General features: G+C 37.9%; 1 protein-coding gene across 3 annotated transcripts in view; it reads left to right on the plus strand.

Moving 5' to 3' along the window:
- The window catches only part of LRRK2 (leucine rich repeat kinase 2), a 137334-nt gene extending 128780 nt beyond the window's left edge, over positions 1-8554 (plus strand). For 2 of the 3 annotated variants that reach the window (XM_023256946.2, XM_045061648.1), the window contains 4 exons: positions 3125-3277; positions 4945-5153; positions 7234-7305; positions 7896-8554. In XM_023256946.2, the coding sequence (XP_023112714.1) occupies positions 3125-3277; positions 4945-5153; positions 7234-7305; positions 7896-8017 (556 nt within the window). In that variant the 3' untranslated portion in view covers positions 8018-8554. Of the gene's footprint in view, positions 1-1668; positions 1922-3124; positions 3278-4944; positions 5154-7233; positions 7306-7895 lie in introns of those variants that run through there. The other variant, XM_045061649.1, reaches the window with a different exon arrangement.
- The last annotated feature ends 10415 nt before the right edge of the window (positions 8555-18969 follow it).

Below are 18969 nucleotides of genomic sequence, written 5' to 3' on the forward strand. Positions count from 1 at the left end.
AAATTAATATAAGGAGCTAACATAATGCCCAGCACTTGGTAAGCTCTCAATAAATATTACTCGTGATTAGTATTAGCTTTGAGTCACAAATCCTCATCTCAGGGAGTATCCTGGCTTCTCAATATCCATCTAATCACCTAAAACCTAAATTTGAGAGTAATCCTTGACTCCTTTATCTTTTACTCCCTTTGTCCATTTAACTCTTCTAATTGACACTCAAATTCTTTCATTTCTCACTTTCCTTCTGCTTCCACAGGCCAGGCTACCATCCATCATCAATAACCATACTAACAACAGCATCTTTTAACCAGTTCTCAACCTCTGATTGTGTTCCTTCAGTCTGTTCTCAACATTGCAGACAGAGGAGCTCTTCTAAAACACAACTCAGTCTGGTGTCAGTCTCTTGCTTAAAACCCTCAGTCACATCCCATTGTCCTTTGTTTGAAGTTCAGATTTCTTAAGGTAGTCTACCAGGCCCTGTAGGATTTAGTCCTTACTTCCCTCTCTGGATTAGTATTTTGCAGCCTCCTTGCTGCCTGTGCTTTAGACAAGCTGAAATCATCTCAGTTCTCAAAGACAGCCTGCTCCCTTTCACCCCCAACCTGTGACTGTGATTTTCTTTTTTCCTGGCCGACTAATATGTTCCCTGCTCGTTTTAATGCAAATGTCGCTTCTTCTGAGTGGGTTGTCTTTGATTCCTCCTGTGCAGATTAGATGCCTTGGATTCGTTCTTCCAGTTCAGCTATTATTTCCCTTCACAACATCTACCATACATTTTTATAAAAGAATTTTCAAAAATGCTCTCTTAATACTGAACTTAACTGGTTCTCAGCATTGGCCCCACTTAGAAACCATGAGGTACCTGAAAATACTATTATGCCTGGGACTCACCTCCAGACCAATTACATCAGATGAATTAATCATGGGTGGGGCCCAGATTTCAGTATTTTTCTTTTCAGGCTCTCATGTGATTCTAAGGTCTTTGGGGTTCAGATACACTGCTATGTATTGTAAATTCTCATGGATGAGGACTTTTTTCTCTCTCATTTACAGATTTGTTTCCTAATGTGTGGTAAATGTTTGGATAACTCCATTTTCATTCTGTAATTTCCACTTTTTTTAAAAAACACGTTTTGGGGCGCCTGGGTGGCGCAGTCGGTTAAGCGTCCGACTTCAGCCAGGTCACGATCTCGCGGTCCGTGAGTTCGAGCCCCGCGTCAGGCTCTGGGCTGATGGCTCAGAGCCTGGAGCCTGTTTCCGATTCTGTGTCTCCCTCTCTCTCTGCCCCTCCCCCGTTCATGCTCTGTCTCTCTCTGTCCCAAAAATAAATAAACGTTGAAAAAAAAATTTTTAAAAAATAAAAAACACGTTTTTATTCATTTATTTTTTTAATTAATTTTAATTTTTTGAGAGAGAGAGAGAGAGAGAGAGAGAGGGAGAATGCACACAAGCTGTGGAGGGGCAGAGGGAGAGAATCTTAAGCAGGTTACATGCTCAGTCCAATCCCACAATGGTGAGATCATGACCTGAGCTAAAACCAAGCATCGGATGCCCAACCAACTGAGCCACCCAGGCATCCCTGTAATTTCCACTTTTAATCAACCTAAAAAAAAAAACCCCTGAAAATATTTAAAAAGAAAGGCCCCCAATTTTTTTTTTATTTCATAGAGCATGTTATGAGATCATGGGAATCAACTCCCTAAAATTCCACATAAGATTTGGAGTATAAATGCTGTACTAGAGAGAACACCCATAAACATGGCACTTGCAAAGCTGTTCATCACCTGAAAGAGACGAGGATCTGGTTTCATAGACACTTGGAAGTATTTGCTCTCTTCTCAAAAAGTGTCTCCTGTTGGGGCGCCTGGGTGGCGCAGTCTGTTAAGCGTCCGACTTCAGCCAGGTCACGATCTCGCGGTCCGTGAGTTCCAGCCCCGCGTCGGGCTCTGGGCTGATGGCTCAGAGCCTGGAGCCTGTTTCCGATTCTGTGTCTCCCTCTCTCTCTGCCCCTCCCCCGTTCATGCTCTGTCTCTCTCTGTCCCAAAAATTAATAAACGTTGAAAAAAAAAAAAGTGTCTCCTGTTGCCTTTGTCTCTCCCTGGCTAAGCAGATACCTCATTGCTAATTAGATGCTGCTTCATCCTCATTACCCTCCTCATTGTCATCAGTTCGCGCTGACAGAGGCTTGGTGGGTAGTGAGAGATGATGTGGTCTCTGGAGTCACAGGCCTCCAGAGACTTGTCGAGTCCTGCTTCTGTGACATGCTGGTTATGTGGCCTCGAGCAAGTTATTTAGCCTTTGTTAACTTTCTCTCATTGCAGACATGGAGGTTTGTAGTATTTTGTAAGATTGTTATTGAGGATCAAATGAGAGAACGCACAGAAGCATTTTATAAATTCTAAAATGTTATGTAATATTTGTACTAGTTTGAACTGTCTTCTGTTATATACAGCAAAAAACTCAGAAATTGTCTAAAATGTAGTGGCTCTCTGGCAGCACATATTTTTGCCTCCCTTGCCAGAACAAGAAAGAGGAAGAAAAAAAAATCTTCCTGCCCTACAATAAACTAAAGGCTTTTAAACGGTGTGACATTTTCATGTCATTTATCTGGTCGAATTGCAACTTTAACCATTTTTACTTTTTCTTTCTTGGTTGTTCATTTCTTCTATTAGTTCATTCTGCATCCATCCATCCTCTGTCCGTCTACTTAACAAACTGCCTACTTTGTTAGCTAGGCATTTTTTTCTAGATAGGTTCTTATCTATCTACATTTGTATCTGCTAGATAGATAGGTACTTATCCATGGTGACTCTTTACTGGATCGTGGGTATATTGAAAAGACATGGACCTTGTCCTTAAGAAACCACATTTGCAGTCTAGTGTCAGGGACACACTAATTAATGAATACAATTTGATACTTAATGAGGTCTGTAGTGTTACAGGTATACCAGTGCAGGAAAGGCAATGACTGGTATATTTTGATAGGTCAGGGAAGTATTCCAGAGGAGCTGACATTTAAGTTAAACATCAAAGGCTAAGTAGAAGTTTGCCATGAAGGTAGGGCCTATGCTAGCCAATATGCTTGCAAGAAATGAAGAATAGTGACATTCTTTTCTCCCTCTAGGTTTTCTTATGCAGCTTTCAGTGATTCCAACATCATAGCAGTGGTGGTGGACACGGCTCTCTACGTTGCTAAGAAAAATAGCCCATTTGTGGAAGTATGGGATAAGAAGACTGAAAAACTCTGTGAACTTATAGACTGTGTGCACTTTTTAAAGTAAATTGTTTTCTTTAAATTGTATTTTACTGTGGAAAGAACTCAGTGTGAAATTGACCCTCTTAACAAATTTTTAGGTGTACAACATATTATTGTTCACTATAGGTACAATGTCATTGGTTCTTATTTTGTGCTTATTAGAGCTGTTTTTATACTTCAGACTTAGAGAGGCAGTATGGCTAATTTTACTTTGTTTCTACCCCTAACTAGAACACTAAACAACTCAGAAACAAAATTGCTAATTCTTTTCAGCACCATTTCTTGGTATCTAGCAAGTAGTTTCATTTTGGAAAACTAAAAAAAAATAGGAACATGATATATATGGTTCCTTCAAGATATTACAAAGAATATTCACCAATGAAAAAATACTATGTGATTGAAAGTGATCATACTGGATTCCTTGCTGACTGTACATTTAGTAGTGTTACAATATCAAAGTTTACTACTTGTAATTAGACTACAGGTCCAAGGATACTTTGTTCTAAAGACAAAGTCACGAAACAATTTAAAAAATGGGGGAAACCTACTGCACTGACCAATGCACGAACTGCTTAAGGATGAAGGATCAAGACACCAGACTGACAACCAGTTCTTAGTCTAATCCAGCACATCTCAGACTTTAAATCACGCACATCTTTTGTGTGCTGCTGGTGGGAAAGGGGACCACTCAACCTTATTTGGGGAGGGGTAGAGAGAGAGGGAGACACAGAATCTGAAGCAGGCTCCAGGCTCTGAGCTGTCAGCACGGAGCCTGAACTCACCAACCACAAGATCATGACCTGAGCTGAAGTCGGACGCTTACCGACTGAGCCACCCAGGCGCCCCTGTTTTATCTTGTTTTTATGTATAGATTTTTTATTCTCTGGAGAACATTTAGATTACACACTGTATCTATAAAATGAAACTTCAAGGTTGACTTTCCCAGAATGTTTTCATTTTTCTCTGGATGGTAAGGAGATTGACATTCTGAAGTGTTGACAGTTCTGCCTGGTAAAGGTTCCCTTACTTCCTGAAGTCCTAAAAGTATTAGAACTGTTTTATTTCCGGACACCTCATTTTCGTCATGAATTATTCATTGGCTCAGAGAAACATTTAGTGGTTTGTATTGATATCTTTTACATGTAAATGATTAAAATTTAATTTTCCTTTGTAACTTTTAGACTTCATGGAAAGAAACTTTTTCTATTTATATTGGGCAAATTTATTCTTTTCTTTTACACTGGGTTATATAGGCTTATTTATAAAAATTATATCCATTTTTAAAGTTTATATATTTATTTTGAGAGAGAGAGAGAGAGAGAGAGAGAGGCAGAGGCAGAGACAGAATCCCAAACAGGCTCCACTCTGTCAGCGTGGAGCCTGATGCAAACCTGAGCCAAAATCAAGAGACAAACGTTTAGCCAACTGAGCCACTTTATTTTATCCATTTTATTTACTTTAGAATTTCTTGAAGGGACTGTGTTATCTTTGATAATTTATGTTTCAAGGAGAGAAGCCACTTTGATGTTCTGTATTTAGCAACACTCATTTTGTAGAATTTTAATGATATATAATGTATACTATTATGTATTCATAATTTAAAATGCTATATATAGTGTGCATGTGTAGACATCTGCTTTATCTCTTAATTGTTGATAAAATTATTAATGCATACTTTATGGTTTTAGGGAGGAAATGGTAAAAGTAAACGCGGAATCAAAACACAAAATATCTTACTCTGGGAGAGTGAAAACTCTCTGCCTCCAGAAGAACACTGCCCTCTGGATAGGAACTGGAGGAGGCCATGTTTTACTCCTTGATCTTTCAACTCGTCGAATTATACGTATAGTTCACAATTTTTGTGATTCTGTCAGAGTCATGATGACAGCACAGTTAGGTAAGTTTCTTTCCTTTCAATCTTTTGTGATATTGTCTAAGACCTTAAAAATATGCTTTTATTTTTAATTTTAGTCTCACTCTCTAATGCCATTGGACATGTCTCAGAAGGTCACATCATGAAACATAGAACTGGGATACATTTTAATAGGGTCATTAAAAAATGGAGGGAATGGATGCTTTCAGTCCCATTAGAGAAGATTATTGCAGCCGAGCACCGATTCTCTGTTCTACTTTCTCTGTATCTAAGGCAAAAGAGGAAATAGATAATTTTGAGTATTTTTAACTTAAAAATATTTTTGTAATGTTTCTTTACATTTACAGAGAGTGAGTGGGGGAGAAAGAGAGTGAGTGGGGGAGGGGCAGAGAGAGAGAGCAAGAGAGAGAAATTCCCAGTGGGATGCTCACACTCACAAACTGTGAGATCATGCATGACCTAAGCCACATCAAGAGTCATAGGCTTAACTGTCTGAGCCACCCAGGCACCCTGAGTATTTTTAACTTTTTAACCAAAGGTATTAAAGCAAATGCTTATTTTAACCAATTTAAATTTCCTACCCTTCTTAAATTTGGTTTTTCATTCTACCAACAAATTTATATGCTTGTAACAATATATGCTGAACTCTACAATCTGCAGGTATTGACAATCATGATGTTTTATGCAGACTTTTATGTCTTTTCTTGCTCCTACTTTTCTATTTAAGTATGAAGAAATCATAACAGCACATGAAATATATTTTCTACATAAATACATTCCATTTTTTCTTTTAACTAATTATTAGGCTTAGAGGATAGTATTAACATATATACAAAGTTGATCACCAAAATAACATGGGATTAGGTTCTGCAAAACAAGAGTTTATATAACTTTAGTAAGTAAGTCCTAGTGTGTTTGACAGGTGAAGCAAATGGTCAATTCCTTTTACAGGAATATATTAAGGAGGGACAAGTGTTACTCCTTACTCTCACCCATTTTTTATGACTGGATGTTGAAATTGCACAGGAGTTACACTAGATGCTGTGAGTGATTGGTGACTCTCAGCATACCAGCGTTGTATCTCACAACAATAGTGGGTTGTCTCTCTACCTATATTCTACCAAGGTTGTTAAGTCCTTTAATTTGTCTGTACTTTTGTACCCAAATCGTTGTTCATTACTGAAATTATGTGGAATTTCAGTGGTTTAATTGATTTTTAAAGTAAAGATAAATTTAAGCATAATCCACAGGTGCGGCAGGTACAATGTGGCTTCACCTCACCTTTGTAGCCTCTGCCATTTATCACATTGCTCCCAGTGCTTTCTGATCTGGAGAATGTTCAGTCCCTCTGGGATACCATGCTTCACACTGCCTCAATGTTTTTCATGTGCTGCTCATTCTTTGCTTATTTAATTTCTGTAGTTAATTAAGCCAAGAAGGTACACTAACTCTTTTTTCCAAATGGTAACTCATATGTCAAAACCTTCAGAAGTGAACACTGATTAGGTCAAACTTCCCTCTTTGGAGTTCTCATAACATCTCCCTTGCATAGCATCCATCCTGGTCACGATTTTTTTTTTTTTCATTAGTGTCAATCTCCTCACTAGAATATAAACTCCATGTAGGTTGAGTCTGCATGTGTTTGTTTACTTCTTTACTCCCCAGGGCCTTGCCTCCTGTATAGAAGACGTATGACAAATATTTGTTGAGTAAATTAGTGAGTGACTTGAGAAGAACGTATGGTTCTGTGACAGAGTATCAGTGTATCATCCATCCAACTTTGTATCCAAATGATTCACATTTGACTAATGCCAAAGCAGTTTCACACACATCTCATTTAATATTATAACTCTGGGTGTATAAATATTAGACCCATTTTTCAAAAGTTAAATTATTTTCTCAGATTAACACAATTAATAAAAATTATAGCAAGGAATGGGCCACAAATTTTCCAACATTAAATAATTGCTGATCTTGGAGCATTTTATTCAGTATAATTGAAGTGTCTCCTAAAAAGCAGAATTATACAGTAATTTCTAATGACTTTTTAAAGTTCATCTTATTACATTGTTTTAACAGAAGACTCATATATTTTTTTTTAAAGGAAGCCTTAAAAATGTCATGCTGGTTTTGGGGTATATCCGGAAAAGTACTGAAGGCACACAACACCAAAAAGGTAGTGTTTAATAAGATACTGTATTCCAAACACAGTACAATGACACTGATGATTATAACATGTTATGTGTTTTATACATTTATAATAAATATAACATATACTATAATACTTCAAGCATTTTAAATTGGTAGCTTCTTTATAGTGTAAATAATTTAAACATAAATCCTCAAAATTAAGTTTTAGTAGTTGAGTAGTATTTTTTCAGATGAAGTAGAAATATCAACCACTATAAAATGAGAAGTAGCCCAAATTTAAACTAAACGTGGTTATTTTTCCTTACAGTTTACCTATATCCATATGAGCTCCGATTTTGAACAGTGTTTGAAAAAACTATTTCTTTCAGAAAGTGAAACATCAGGTTATTAAAAGTTCACACTCTTTTTGAAATGTAGTTGTTTCTGTAATACACTTTAAACATTTTCCAAATGTAGTTTCTTATGAATGGCAGTGATTTAGTAAATTTTTTAGCTGTATTTATGTATATGTTTGTATAAGACAACTAAATATAAATGAACAAAATTGAAATAAAATAAAATAAAAAGGCCTTATGGCAGATCTTTGAACCATTATTTCATTTTTTTCCTTTGTAGAGATACAGTCTTGTTTGTCTGTTTGGGATATCAACCTTCCACATGAAGTGCAAAATTTAGAAAAACATATTGAAGTAAGAAATGAATTAGCTGAAAAAATGAGAAGAATATCTGTTGAATAAGAGGGATGTTGGAGATCTTTGCCTTTGGATGCGAAAATTATTCTCCTGTAAATATTTCTTTAAAAATGTTTACATATGAAAAGGACACTTCCACTTTTTGAAAAAGCTCATGTGTATATGAAGGAATGTTTATATATTTTATTTTATTTTAAATATAAATATGTGTAAAAATAATTTCACTGGAAATGTTTTAAAGAATTATTTAAAATATGACATTATATTTCCCACATCCTAATTAATTTTGTGGGTTAAGTAATGAAAGGAAAGCTAAAAAGTACATAATTGCAGGACTCATACCAAAATTTACAAAGTGATTAATTTTTTTGTTTTTATCCATAACGAAAGTAAACTTTATTTAAAATTCTGCATTTAAACGGGACTGCTGTTTGATTACTTTCTAGGTATTTTGCAAAGTAGAATAGTAATATCAGGACTGGTTCACATGTAATACATTCCTTCTTAAATTCCTTTTAAATGCACGTCTCATACATGCTTGTAAACTGAATTTTCACCAATAAATCCCTTTATTGGAATGTGCATCCTCTTTGTTGCTAATGCAAACAATGCGTTTCATGCATCTTCCCTCCATTTAAAAGAAAATGTCACGGAAAGTGCTGATGAGGAAATATAATGTATTGTTCTCATTCCCAGTAAAGACACGGCCACTTTCTCTTTTCCTGTTGTGCAGTTCAATCTTTGAATGTAGATACCCTGAAATTTGTATACTTGGTGTGAATACAGTGTTCAGTCTTCACGTGATATTTTTTATGTTTTAATTCGGATTTTCAGTGGTAAGCCAGACCACTGGTTACTTGTTTCTAACCTGCGCCCTAACATTTCTACCCACCTTCTTCCTAAATTTGTGATTCTGCAAATCCTGCATCACTCAGGAAGAAACCCTATTTCCAGAATTATAGAATTCCACAGCTCCCATTGTGACTGTGGGGGCAAGTTTATAACACTCTTTATTTTGATGAAGAAGAAAGGAGTTTCAGGTTATGACAGGTAAAAATAACCTGCTAACCTTGTCTTCTAAATTATACCTAAATTGTTGGAGTATCTTCCCACAGTAGGAGTGTCAGGGCCGAGTGTCTAGGTAACAATTTGAGTGACATTTATGTCTTAAGGAAAAACTTTTTTGGTAAATCCATTGGCCCTCGCCAATAGTCATAAATTCAAACAATTCTCTATGACAGGATAACTTGTCCATTTAATATTCTCAGAACTCACCAGTGTTGTATTATAGGATGATTTAAAAAATAATGGACGAGTTTGTTCCTGTGATATTTCTCATTGTTACTTTGTATTTATTGTAATTTTTTACCAAGAAAAGTATGAAGAAATACGTAAATGAACATTATATTTAAATGGAATAATAAACATTCTTAAAGCATGTTTAAGAATTTTAAAACTTTGTGATAATGTTTTATTTTTCACATATAGCTCTGTATCTGTCTAATGTGAAATTTTTTATTAACCTGTGTATGGGACATCTAAAAAATGCTAACTAAAGTTTTCTCTTGGGGATTTATTCAGTTGCCTGTAGTACACATAGTTTTTAGGATCCCAGAATAAAACCGGATAGGCCTGATATATTCCATTTGCAAATTCTCATAAAAATTTTCTTAAAATAGAATTGTTCCCTCTTGAGTACTGAAACAAAAAATGACTTTAGAACAATTTATTAAAAAAATTGGCAGACTCATTTTAAGTTTTCCCTGATTAGTACCCCCAAATGAGCTACTTATCATTATAAAAACATAAGCGTTTGTCTTTTTTTAATTGGATCATCTTTTTTTAGGACATTCTGTCAATCTCTACATTTTATGTATGTATGTATGTATGTATGTATGTTTGTATGTATGTATTTATTTGGTTTTCATTTACATCCAAGTTAGTTAGCATATACTGCAATAATGATTTCAGGAGTAGATTCCAGTGATTCATCCCCTGCTTATAACACCCAGTGCTCATCCCAACAAGTGTCTTCCTTAATGCCCCTTACCCATGTAGCCCATGCCCCCACAACCCCTCCAGCAAACCTCAGTTTGTTCTCTGTATTTAAGAGTCTCTTATGTTTTGTCCCCCTCCCTGTTTTTATTTTTGCTTCCCTTCCCTTTTTATTTTTTTTAATATAATTTATTGTCAGATTGGTTTCCACACAACACCCAGTGCTCATCCCAACAGGTGCCCTCCTCCATGCCCATCACCCACTTTACCCTCTCCCCCAGCCCCCATCAACCCTCAGTTTATTCTCAGTTTTTAAGAGTCTCTTATGGTTTGCCTCCTTCCCTTTCTGTAACTTTTTTTTCCCCATTCCCCCCCCCCTGATGGTCTTCTGTTAGGTTTCTCAGGATCCACATATGAGTGAAAACATACGGTGTCTTCCTTTCTCTGCCTGACTTATTTCACTTAGCATAGTACCTTCCAGTTCCATCCACGTTGCTACAAATGGCCAGATTTCATTCTTTCTCATTGCCAAGTAGTATTCCATTGTATATATAAACCACATCTTCTTTATCCATTCACCAGTTGATGATATTTAGGCTTTTTCCATAATTTGGCTATTGTAGAAAATGCTGCTATAAACATTGGGGTACACGTGCCCCTATGCATCAGCACTCTTGTACCCCTTGGGTAAATTCCTAGCAGTGGTATTTCTGGGTCATAGGGTAGTTCTATTTTTAATTTTTTGAGGAACCTCCAGACTTTTCCAGAGCAGCTGCACCAGTTTGCATCCCACCAACAGTGCAAGAGGGTTCCCGTTTCTCCGCATCCTTGCCAGCATCTGTAGTCTCATGACTTGTTCATTTTAGCCACTCTGAACAAGTGAGGTGGTATCTCAGTATGGTTTTGATTTGTATTTCCCTGATGAGGAGTGACGTTGAGCATCTTTTCATGTGTTGATTGGCCATCTGGATGTCTTCTTTAGGAAAGTGTCTATTCATGTCTTCTGCTCATTTCCTCACTGGATTATTTGTTTTTTGGGTGTGAAGTTTTGTGAGTTCTTTATACGTTTGGATACTAGCCCTTTATCCGATAATGTCATTTGCAAATATCTTTTCACATTCTGTCGGTTGCCTTTTAGTTTTGTTGATTCCTTTGCAGTGCAGATTTGCTTCACTTCCCTTATATTCATCTGTTTTGTATCTTAATGTCCTCATATGAGTGAAGTCATATGATATTTGTCTTTCTCTGACTAATTTCACCTACCATAAAACCCTCTAGTTCCATCCACGTTGTTGCAGATGTCAAGATTTCATTCTTTTTGAATGACGAGTAATACTCCATTGTGTGTATACACACACACACACACACACACACACACACACACACACACCCTATCTTCTTTATCCATTCATGTGTCGATGGACATTTGGGCTCTTTCCATACTTTGGCTATTGTTGATAGTGTTGATATAAATATTGGGGTGCATGTGCCCCTTCGAAACAGCACACCTGTATCCCTTGGATAAATACCTTGTAGTGCAATTGATGGGTCGTAGGGTAGTTCTATTTTTAATTTGTGGGGAACCTCCATACTGTTTTCCAGAGTGGCTGCACCAGTTTGCATTCCCACCAACAATGCCAAGAAGATCCTCTTTCTCCACATCCTCGCCAACATCTGTTGTTGCCTGAGTTATTAATGTTAGCCATTCTGAACAAGTGTGAGGTGGTATCTCATTGTGGTTTTGATTTATATTTCCCTGGTGATGAGTGATGTTGAGCATTTTTTAATGTGTCATTTGGCCATCTGGATGTCTTCTTTGGAGAAGTGTCTATTCATGTCTTTTGCCCATTTCTTCACTAGACTGTTTTTGGGGTGTTGAGTTGGATAAGTTCTTTATAGATTTTGGATACTAACCCTTTATCTGATATGTCATTTGCAAATATCTTCTCCCATTCTGTCAGGTGCCTTTTAGTTTTGCTGATTGTTTCCTTCGCTGGGCAAAAGCTTTTTATTTTGATGAGGTCCCAGTTGTTCATTTTTGCTTTTGCTTCCCTTGCCTCCAGAGACGTGTTGAGTAAGAAGTAGCTGTGGCCAAGGTCAAAGAGGTTTTAACCTGCTTTCTCCTCGAGGATTTTGATGGCTTCCTGTCTTATGTTTAGTAGGTCTTTCATCCATTTTGAGTTTATTTTTGTGTATGGTGAAGAAAGTGGTCCAGGTTCATTCTTCTGCATGTCGCTGTCCAGTTTTCCCAGCACCATATGCTGAAGAGACTGTCTTTATTCCATTGGATATTCTTTCCTGCCTTGTCAAAGATTAGCTGGCCATATGTTTGTGGGTCCATTTCTGGGTTCTCTATTCTGTTCCATTGATCTGAGTGTCGGTTTTTGTGCCAGTACCATACTGTCTTGATGACTGCAGGTTTGTAGTATAGCTTGAAGTCCAGGATTGTGATACCTCCTGCTTTGGTTTTCTTTTTCAAGATTGCTTTGGCTCTTGGGGGTCTTTTCTGGTTCCATACAAATTTTAGGATTATTTGTTCTAGCTCTGTGAAGAATGCTGGTGTTATTTTGATAGGGATTGCATTGAATACATAGATTGCTTTGGGTCATATCGACATTTTAACAATATTTGTTCTTCCTATCCAGGAGCGTGGGGTATATTTCCATTTTTTTGTCTTCTTCAATTTCTTTCATAAGCTTTCTATAGTTTTCAGTGTATAGATTTTTCACCCCTTTGGTTAGATTTATTCCTAGGTATTTTATTGTTTTTGGTGCAATTGTAAATGGGATTGATTCCTTGATTTCTCTTTCTGTTGCTTCATTGTTGGTGTATAGGGATGCAACCGATTTCTGTGCATTGATTTTATATCCTGCCACTTTGCTGAGTTCATGAATCAGTTCTAGCAGTTTTTTGGTGGAATCTTTTGGGTTTTCCATGTAGAGTATCATGTCATCTACAAAGAGTGAAAGTTTGACCTCCTCCTGGCTGACTTGGATGCCTTTTATTTCTTTGTGTTGTCTGATTACAGAGGCTGAGACCTCCAATACTATGTGGAATAACAGTGGCATGAGTAGACATCCCTGTGTTTTTCCTGACCTTAGGGGGAAGCCTCTCAGTTTTTCCCCATTGAGGATGATATTAGCATTGGGTCTTTCATATATGGCTTTTATGATCTCAAGGTATGATCCTTCTATCCCTACTTTCTTGAGGGTTTTTAGCAAGAAAGGATGCTGTATTTTGTGAAATTCTTTCTCTACATCTATTGAAAGGATCATATGGTCCTTGTCCTTTCTTTTATTGATGTGATGAATCACGTTAATTGTTTTGTGGATATTGAACCAGCCCTGCAGCCCAGGTATAAATCCCACGTGGTTGCGGTGAATAATTTTTTTAATGTATTGTTGGATCCGGTTGGCTAGTATCTTGTTGAGGATTTTTGCATCCAAGTTCATCAGGGAAATGGGTCTATAGTACTCCTTTTTAGTGGGGTCTCTGGTTTTGGAATCAAGGTAATGCTGGCTTCATAGAAAGTTTGGAAGTTTTCCTTCCATTTCTATTTTTTGGAACAACTTCAAGAATAGTTGTTAACTCATCCTTAAATGTTTGGTATAATTCCCCTGAAAAGCCATCTGGCCCTGGACTCTTGTTTTTTGGGAGATTTTTGATAACTAGTTCAATTTCTTTACTGGTTGTGGGTCTGTTCAAATTTTCTATTTCTTCCTGTTTCAGTTTTGGTAGTTTTATATGTTTCTAGGAATTTGTCCATTTCTTCCAGATTACTATTAGTATATAATTGCTCATAACATTATCTTATTGTTATTATTTCTCTGTGTTGGTTGTGATCTCTCCTCTTTCATTCTTGATTTTATTTATTTGGGTCCTTTCCTTTTTCTTTTTGATCACACTGGCTAGTGGTTTATCAATTTTGTTAATTCTTTCAAAGAACCAGCTTTTGGTTTCATTGATTTGTTCTACTGTTTGTTTGTTTGTTTGTTTGTTTCAATAACATGGATTTCTGCTCTAATCTTTATTATTTCCTGTCTTCTGTTGGCCCTGGGTTTTATTTGCTGTTCTCTTTCCAGCTCTTTAAGGTGTAGTGTTAGGTTGTGTATCTGAGACCTTTCTTCCTTCTTTAGGAAGGCCTGGATTGCTATATACTTTCCTCCTATTACCACCTTGCCTGCGTCCCAGAGGTTTTGAGCTGTGGTGTTATCATTTTCATTGGCTTCCATGAACTTTTTAATTTCCTCTATAACTTCTTGGTTAGCCCATTCATTCCTTAGTAGGATGGTGTTTAGTCTCCAAGTATTTGTTACTTTTCCAAATTTTTTCTTGTGGTTGATTTTGAGTTTCATAGTGTTGTGGTCTGAAAATATGCACAGTATGATCTCTATCCTTTTGTACTTGTTGAGGGCTGATTTGTGTCCCAGTATGTGATCTATTCTGGAGAATGTTCCATGTGCACTCGAGAAGAATATACATTCTGCTGCTTTAGGATGAAATGTTCTGAATATATCTGTTAAGTCCATCTGGTCCAGTGTGTCATTCAAAGCCATTGTTTCCTTGTTTATTTTCTGTTTAGATGACCTGTATATTGTTGTAAGTGGGGTGTTAAAGTCCCCTAGTATTATGGTATTATCATCAATGAGTTTATGTTTGTGATTAATTGATTTATATATTTGAGCGTCCCACATTTGGCACATAAATGTTTACAACTGCTAGGTCTTCTTGGTGGATAGACCTCTTAATTATCATATAATACCCTTATTCATCTCTTGATACAGTCTTTATTTTAAAGTCTAGATTGTCTGATATAAGTATGGCTACTCCAGCTTTCTTTTGTCGATCATTAGCATGTTGAATTGTTCTCCATCCCCTTAGTTTCAATCTGAAGGTGTCTGTAGGTCTAAAGTGGGTCTCTTCTAAACAGCATGGATCTTGTTTTCTTATCCATTCTGTTACCCTATGTCTTTTGATTGGAGCATTGAGTCCATTGATGTTTAGAATGAGTCCTGAAAGATAAGAATTTATTGCCATTATGTTGCTTGTAGAGTTGGAGTTTCTGGTGGTGCTCTCTGGTCCTTTCTAGTCTTTGTTGCTTTTGGTATTTTTTTTTCCTTTTTTTTTCTCCCCTCAGAGAGTGCCCATTAAAATTTCTTGCAGGGCTGGGGCGCCTGGGTGGCTCAGTCGGTTGAGCATCTGACTTCGGCTCAGGTCATGATCTCACAGTCTGTGAGTTTGAGCCCCGCGTCGGGCTCTGTGCTGACAGCTCAGAGCCTGGAGCCTGCTTCTGATTCTGTGTGTCTCTCTCTCTCTCTGCCCTTCCCTCACTCATGCTCTGTCTCTCTCTGTCTCAGAAATAAATAAACATTAAAACAAAAAAATTAAAAAAAAATAAAATAAAATTTCTTGCAGGGCTGGTTTAGTGGTCATGAACTTTATTTTTGTTTGTCTGGGAAATTTTTTATCTCCGCTTCTATTTTGAATGACAGGCTTGCTGGATAAAGAATTCTTGGTTGCATATTTTTCTGATTCAGCACATTGCATATATCCTGCCATTCCTTTCTGGCCTGTCAAGTTTCTATGGATAGGTCTGCTGCAAACCTGATCTGTCTTCCCCTGTAGGTTAAGGACATTTTTTTCCCTTTCTGCCTTCATGATTCTTTCCTTGCCTGAGTATTTTGTGAATTTGACTATGATATGCCTTGTTGATGGTCAATTTTGCTGAATCTATTGGGAGTCCTCTGTGCTTCCTGGATTTTGATGTCTGTGTCTTTCCCCAGGTTAGGAAAGTTTTCCGCTATGATTTGCTCACATAACCCTTCTACCCCTTTTTCTCTCTTCATCTTCTGGGACCCCTAATGATTCTGATGTTCCTTTTTAATTTCCTCTATAACTTCTTGGTTAGACCATTCATTCCTTAGTAGGATGGTCTTTAGTCTTCAAGTATTTGTTACTGATTTCTCTAATTCTTAAATCAGGCTCTTTTGGCTTAGTCTCCCTCTTTTTTTCTGCTTCATTATTCTCCAGAAATTTGTCCTCCATAGGTGATTCACTGCCCTACCTCATCCATCCTTGCTGCCGTGGCATCTATCTAGATTGAAGCTCAGTTATAACATTTTTTATTTCATCCTGAGTAGCTTTTACTTATTTCATCTCCACAGTAAGAGATTCTAATCTATTTTTGACCCCAGCTAGTATTATTATTGTGATTTTAAATTCCAGTTCAGACATCTTGCTTGTATCTGTGTTGATTAAGTCCCTAGGTGTCATTTCTTCCTGCTCTTTCTTTTGGGGTGAATTCCTTCAATTCATCATTTTGAAGGCAGAAAAGGAATTAATAAGGTTAAAAAAAATTAAAATTAAAAAGTTAAAAACAACACACCCACAAAAAAAAATCAAATAAATAATGCTAGGTCCTAGGTGTGTTTTGGTCTGGATGTTGAAAGGGGCTTGATGGATTAGAGGAAAAAAGGGAAAAAGAAAAAAAAAGGAAAACGTTTGAAAATTTGAAAAAAAATGAATACAATGAAATAGAATGAAATGATGGAATTAAAATAGAATTTGAAAAGTTTACAAAAAAGTAAAAAATATAGTATAAAAAAGAAAAAAATAGTTTTAATAAAAGTTGAAATAAAAATTTTTTCTTTCTATATTCAAGAAAAAGAAATGAAAAAGGAAAAAAAATGAATAGATGGGCTAGCGAACAGACTGAAATACGATTGAAATTACATTGTTTTCTCCTAGAAGTCAAACAATGAAACACTTGATAGTCTGTAAACTAAGCAGGCGGGGAGACCTGTGTTCTTGAGGATAGAGGTTGGCCCAGTTGGGCGGGCTTAGTGTAACGGCTCCGTTACCCACTAGATGGCGCTGCTTAGCTTACTGTGGTGGATTGTGGCGCTCGTAGGTGTGTATGCGCATGCGCGGGAGAGGTGAAAATGGCGTCAGTCTCTAGTACGGGAGCTCTGTTCTCCCCTATCAGCAATCGCGTACCCATCCTTTGTCTCCAGCTTCAGTCCACTACCTGCTTTTACACTGTTTGTGACCAAGCCGTCAGATTGCCAGGCAGCACCTCCCTCCTTTTATATCAGATGCGGCTGTGTTCCCCCCCCCCCCCCACTTTGGGTGAGGGGACTGTGGTTTTGACCCTTTCTGACCCTCTGCGGGAGGGTCCCATGGAGCAATGGCCGGGTGCCGGCCGCACTCAGGAACATTTGCGGGACCATGCTGCTGCCGATGTCCAGAGACTGCGGCTAAGTGCCAGCCCGCCTCAGAAAACATTCACGCAATTGTGTAGCAGAAGCGTTTCAGGGATTATGGAAAATCGCAACACACATCGGGCACCAGGCTTCACCCTTAACAACCTTGTTCCAGCACCAGTGAATGTGGTTTTATGGGGTCTGCTGGGACCCCTAGGGCTGCACAGACTCCACCAGATGTCCTCCCAGCAGGGGAACCGCCTCTCCACGCGTGGCCTGAAGACCTTGCTCTCTGCTCCTGGGGATTCGCCCTTCCCACCAGAGCACCGCCAGGTATTAAGCTGCGGAGTTTCAGACTCTGCATTCCCCCTGTTTATAGAGTCTTAATGGAATTTAAACTCTCTCCTTTCTCCCCTCTCCCTTTTTAGTTCAGTCCCTGTGGCTATTTCCACTTTTCTACTTTCTCTCCAGCTGCTTTTGGTAGGGAGGGGGGGAGTGCTTTTCCTGTATTCTCCCCCTGTCTGTCCTCTCTCAGCATGCAAAAATGGCTCCCTGCACTCCGTGGCTTCTCTCTCCTCCCGTTCACTTCTCTGTGCCACGTACCTGCTGAGTTCTGTGATTCAGGTGGTGCAGATTGTTGTGTTAATCCTCAAATCAGTTTTCTAGGTGTGCAGGATGGTTTAGTGATGATCTGGCTGTATTTCATGGATGTGAGATGCAAAAAAAACCTTCCATGCTGTTCTGTCATCTTGGCTCCTCCCCATAAGTATTTAGAAAATATTTTTTGGGGGAAAGTTTAAGTTTAAAAAGGGAACCCCTGGAATCTAATTCTGGCAAGAACTATTGATTATATGTGAACTACTTTAAAATGAAAAGTAGCAAAAGTAGGAAAAAATCTTGATAATTTTCCTAAATTAAAGGTGAACGTACAGATGTTCAGATGAGAGTAGATAAAATCTAAAACAGACTGCATCTTTATGTAATTCATCACTGTAGATAGCTTAACACCTATGTTGGGAAACCCAATGCTTCTCATCAGCAATATAGTAAATTCTTAAAATGTGCCATCTCAGGAGAAATTGAAATTCTTATTCTGCATCTTCCCAGTGTCCCAGCCTTGGCGCCATTGTTTCCAGTAGCAATTCAGAATATGACTGTTTAAAAGTACACAGGTACTTGGTTCTTCCAATTCTTGAAAGTATTTGGAGTACAGCTTAGTTTTCAAGTGGGAGCCATGCCTGTAGTCTAAATGCACTGATTGGTGATCAGCGATAGGTTTTCCCTCTATGCTGTCCACTCTCATCCCCTGGTTTCCAGGGTAACTGGGGAGTCTCTGCTTGGGGGAGTCTTGGCCTAAGACAAAGAGTGGGGAGAGGGCAGCAAGTATCAGCATCTGGGTTGTGGGGGCTACTGCTTGGCCTCCAGAGAATCCACTGTCCCATGGCAGTAGGGCTCAGAAAAGCACATTTCATGGACTACCTTATTTGTGTCACTGTGATTGAGGCTTCGTTACATGTATCCATCCCCACTGAGAGGAGGTTGTTATTATCCACATTTATTTATGAAAATACAAACCAACATGTTAAATGCCGTGTTAGAAGGATTATGAGACAAAACAAATGATCATTGGAGAGAAAAAAAGGAGAGAGAAACCAAGAAACAGACTCTTAACTATAGAGAACAAATTGATGGTTACAGAGGGGACGTGGGTGGGGGGAGGGATTAAAAAGGTAATGGGGGTTAAGGCATGCACTTGTGATGAACACCCGGTGTTAGTGTTGAATCACTAAATTCCACTCC

The sequence above is a fragment of the Felis catus genome, chromosome B4 (genome assembly GCF_018350175.1).
Source record: "Felis catus isolate Fca126 chromosome B4, F.catus_Fca126_mat1.0, whole genome shotgun sequence".
NCBI lineage: Eukaryota > Metazoa > Chordata > Mammalia > Carnivora > Felidae > Felis > Felis catus.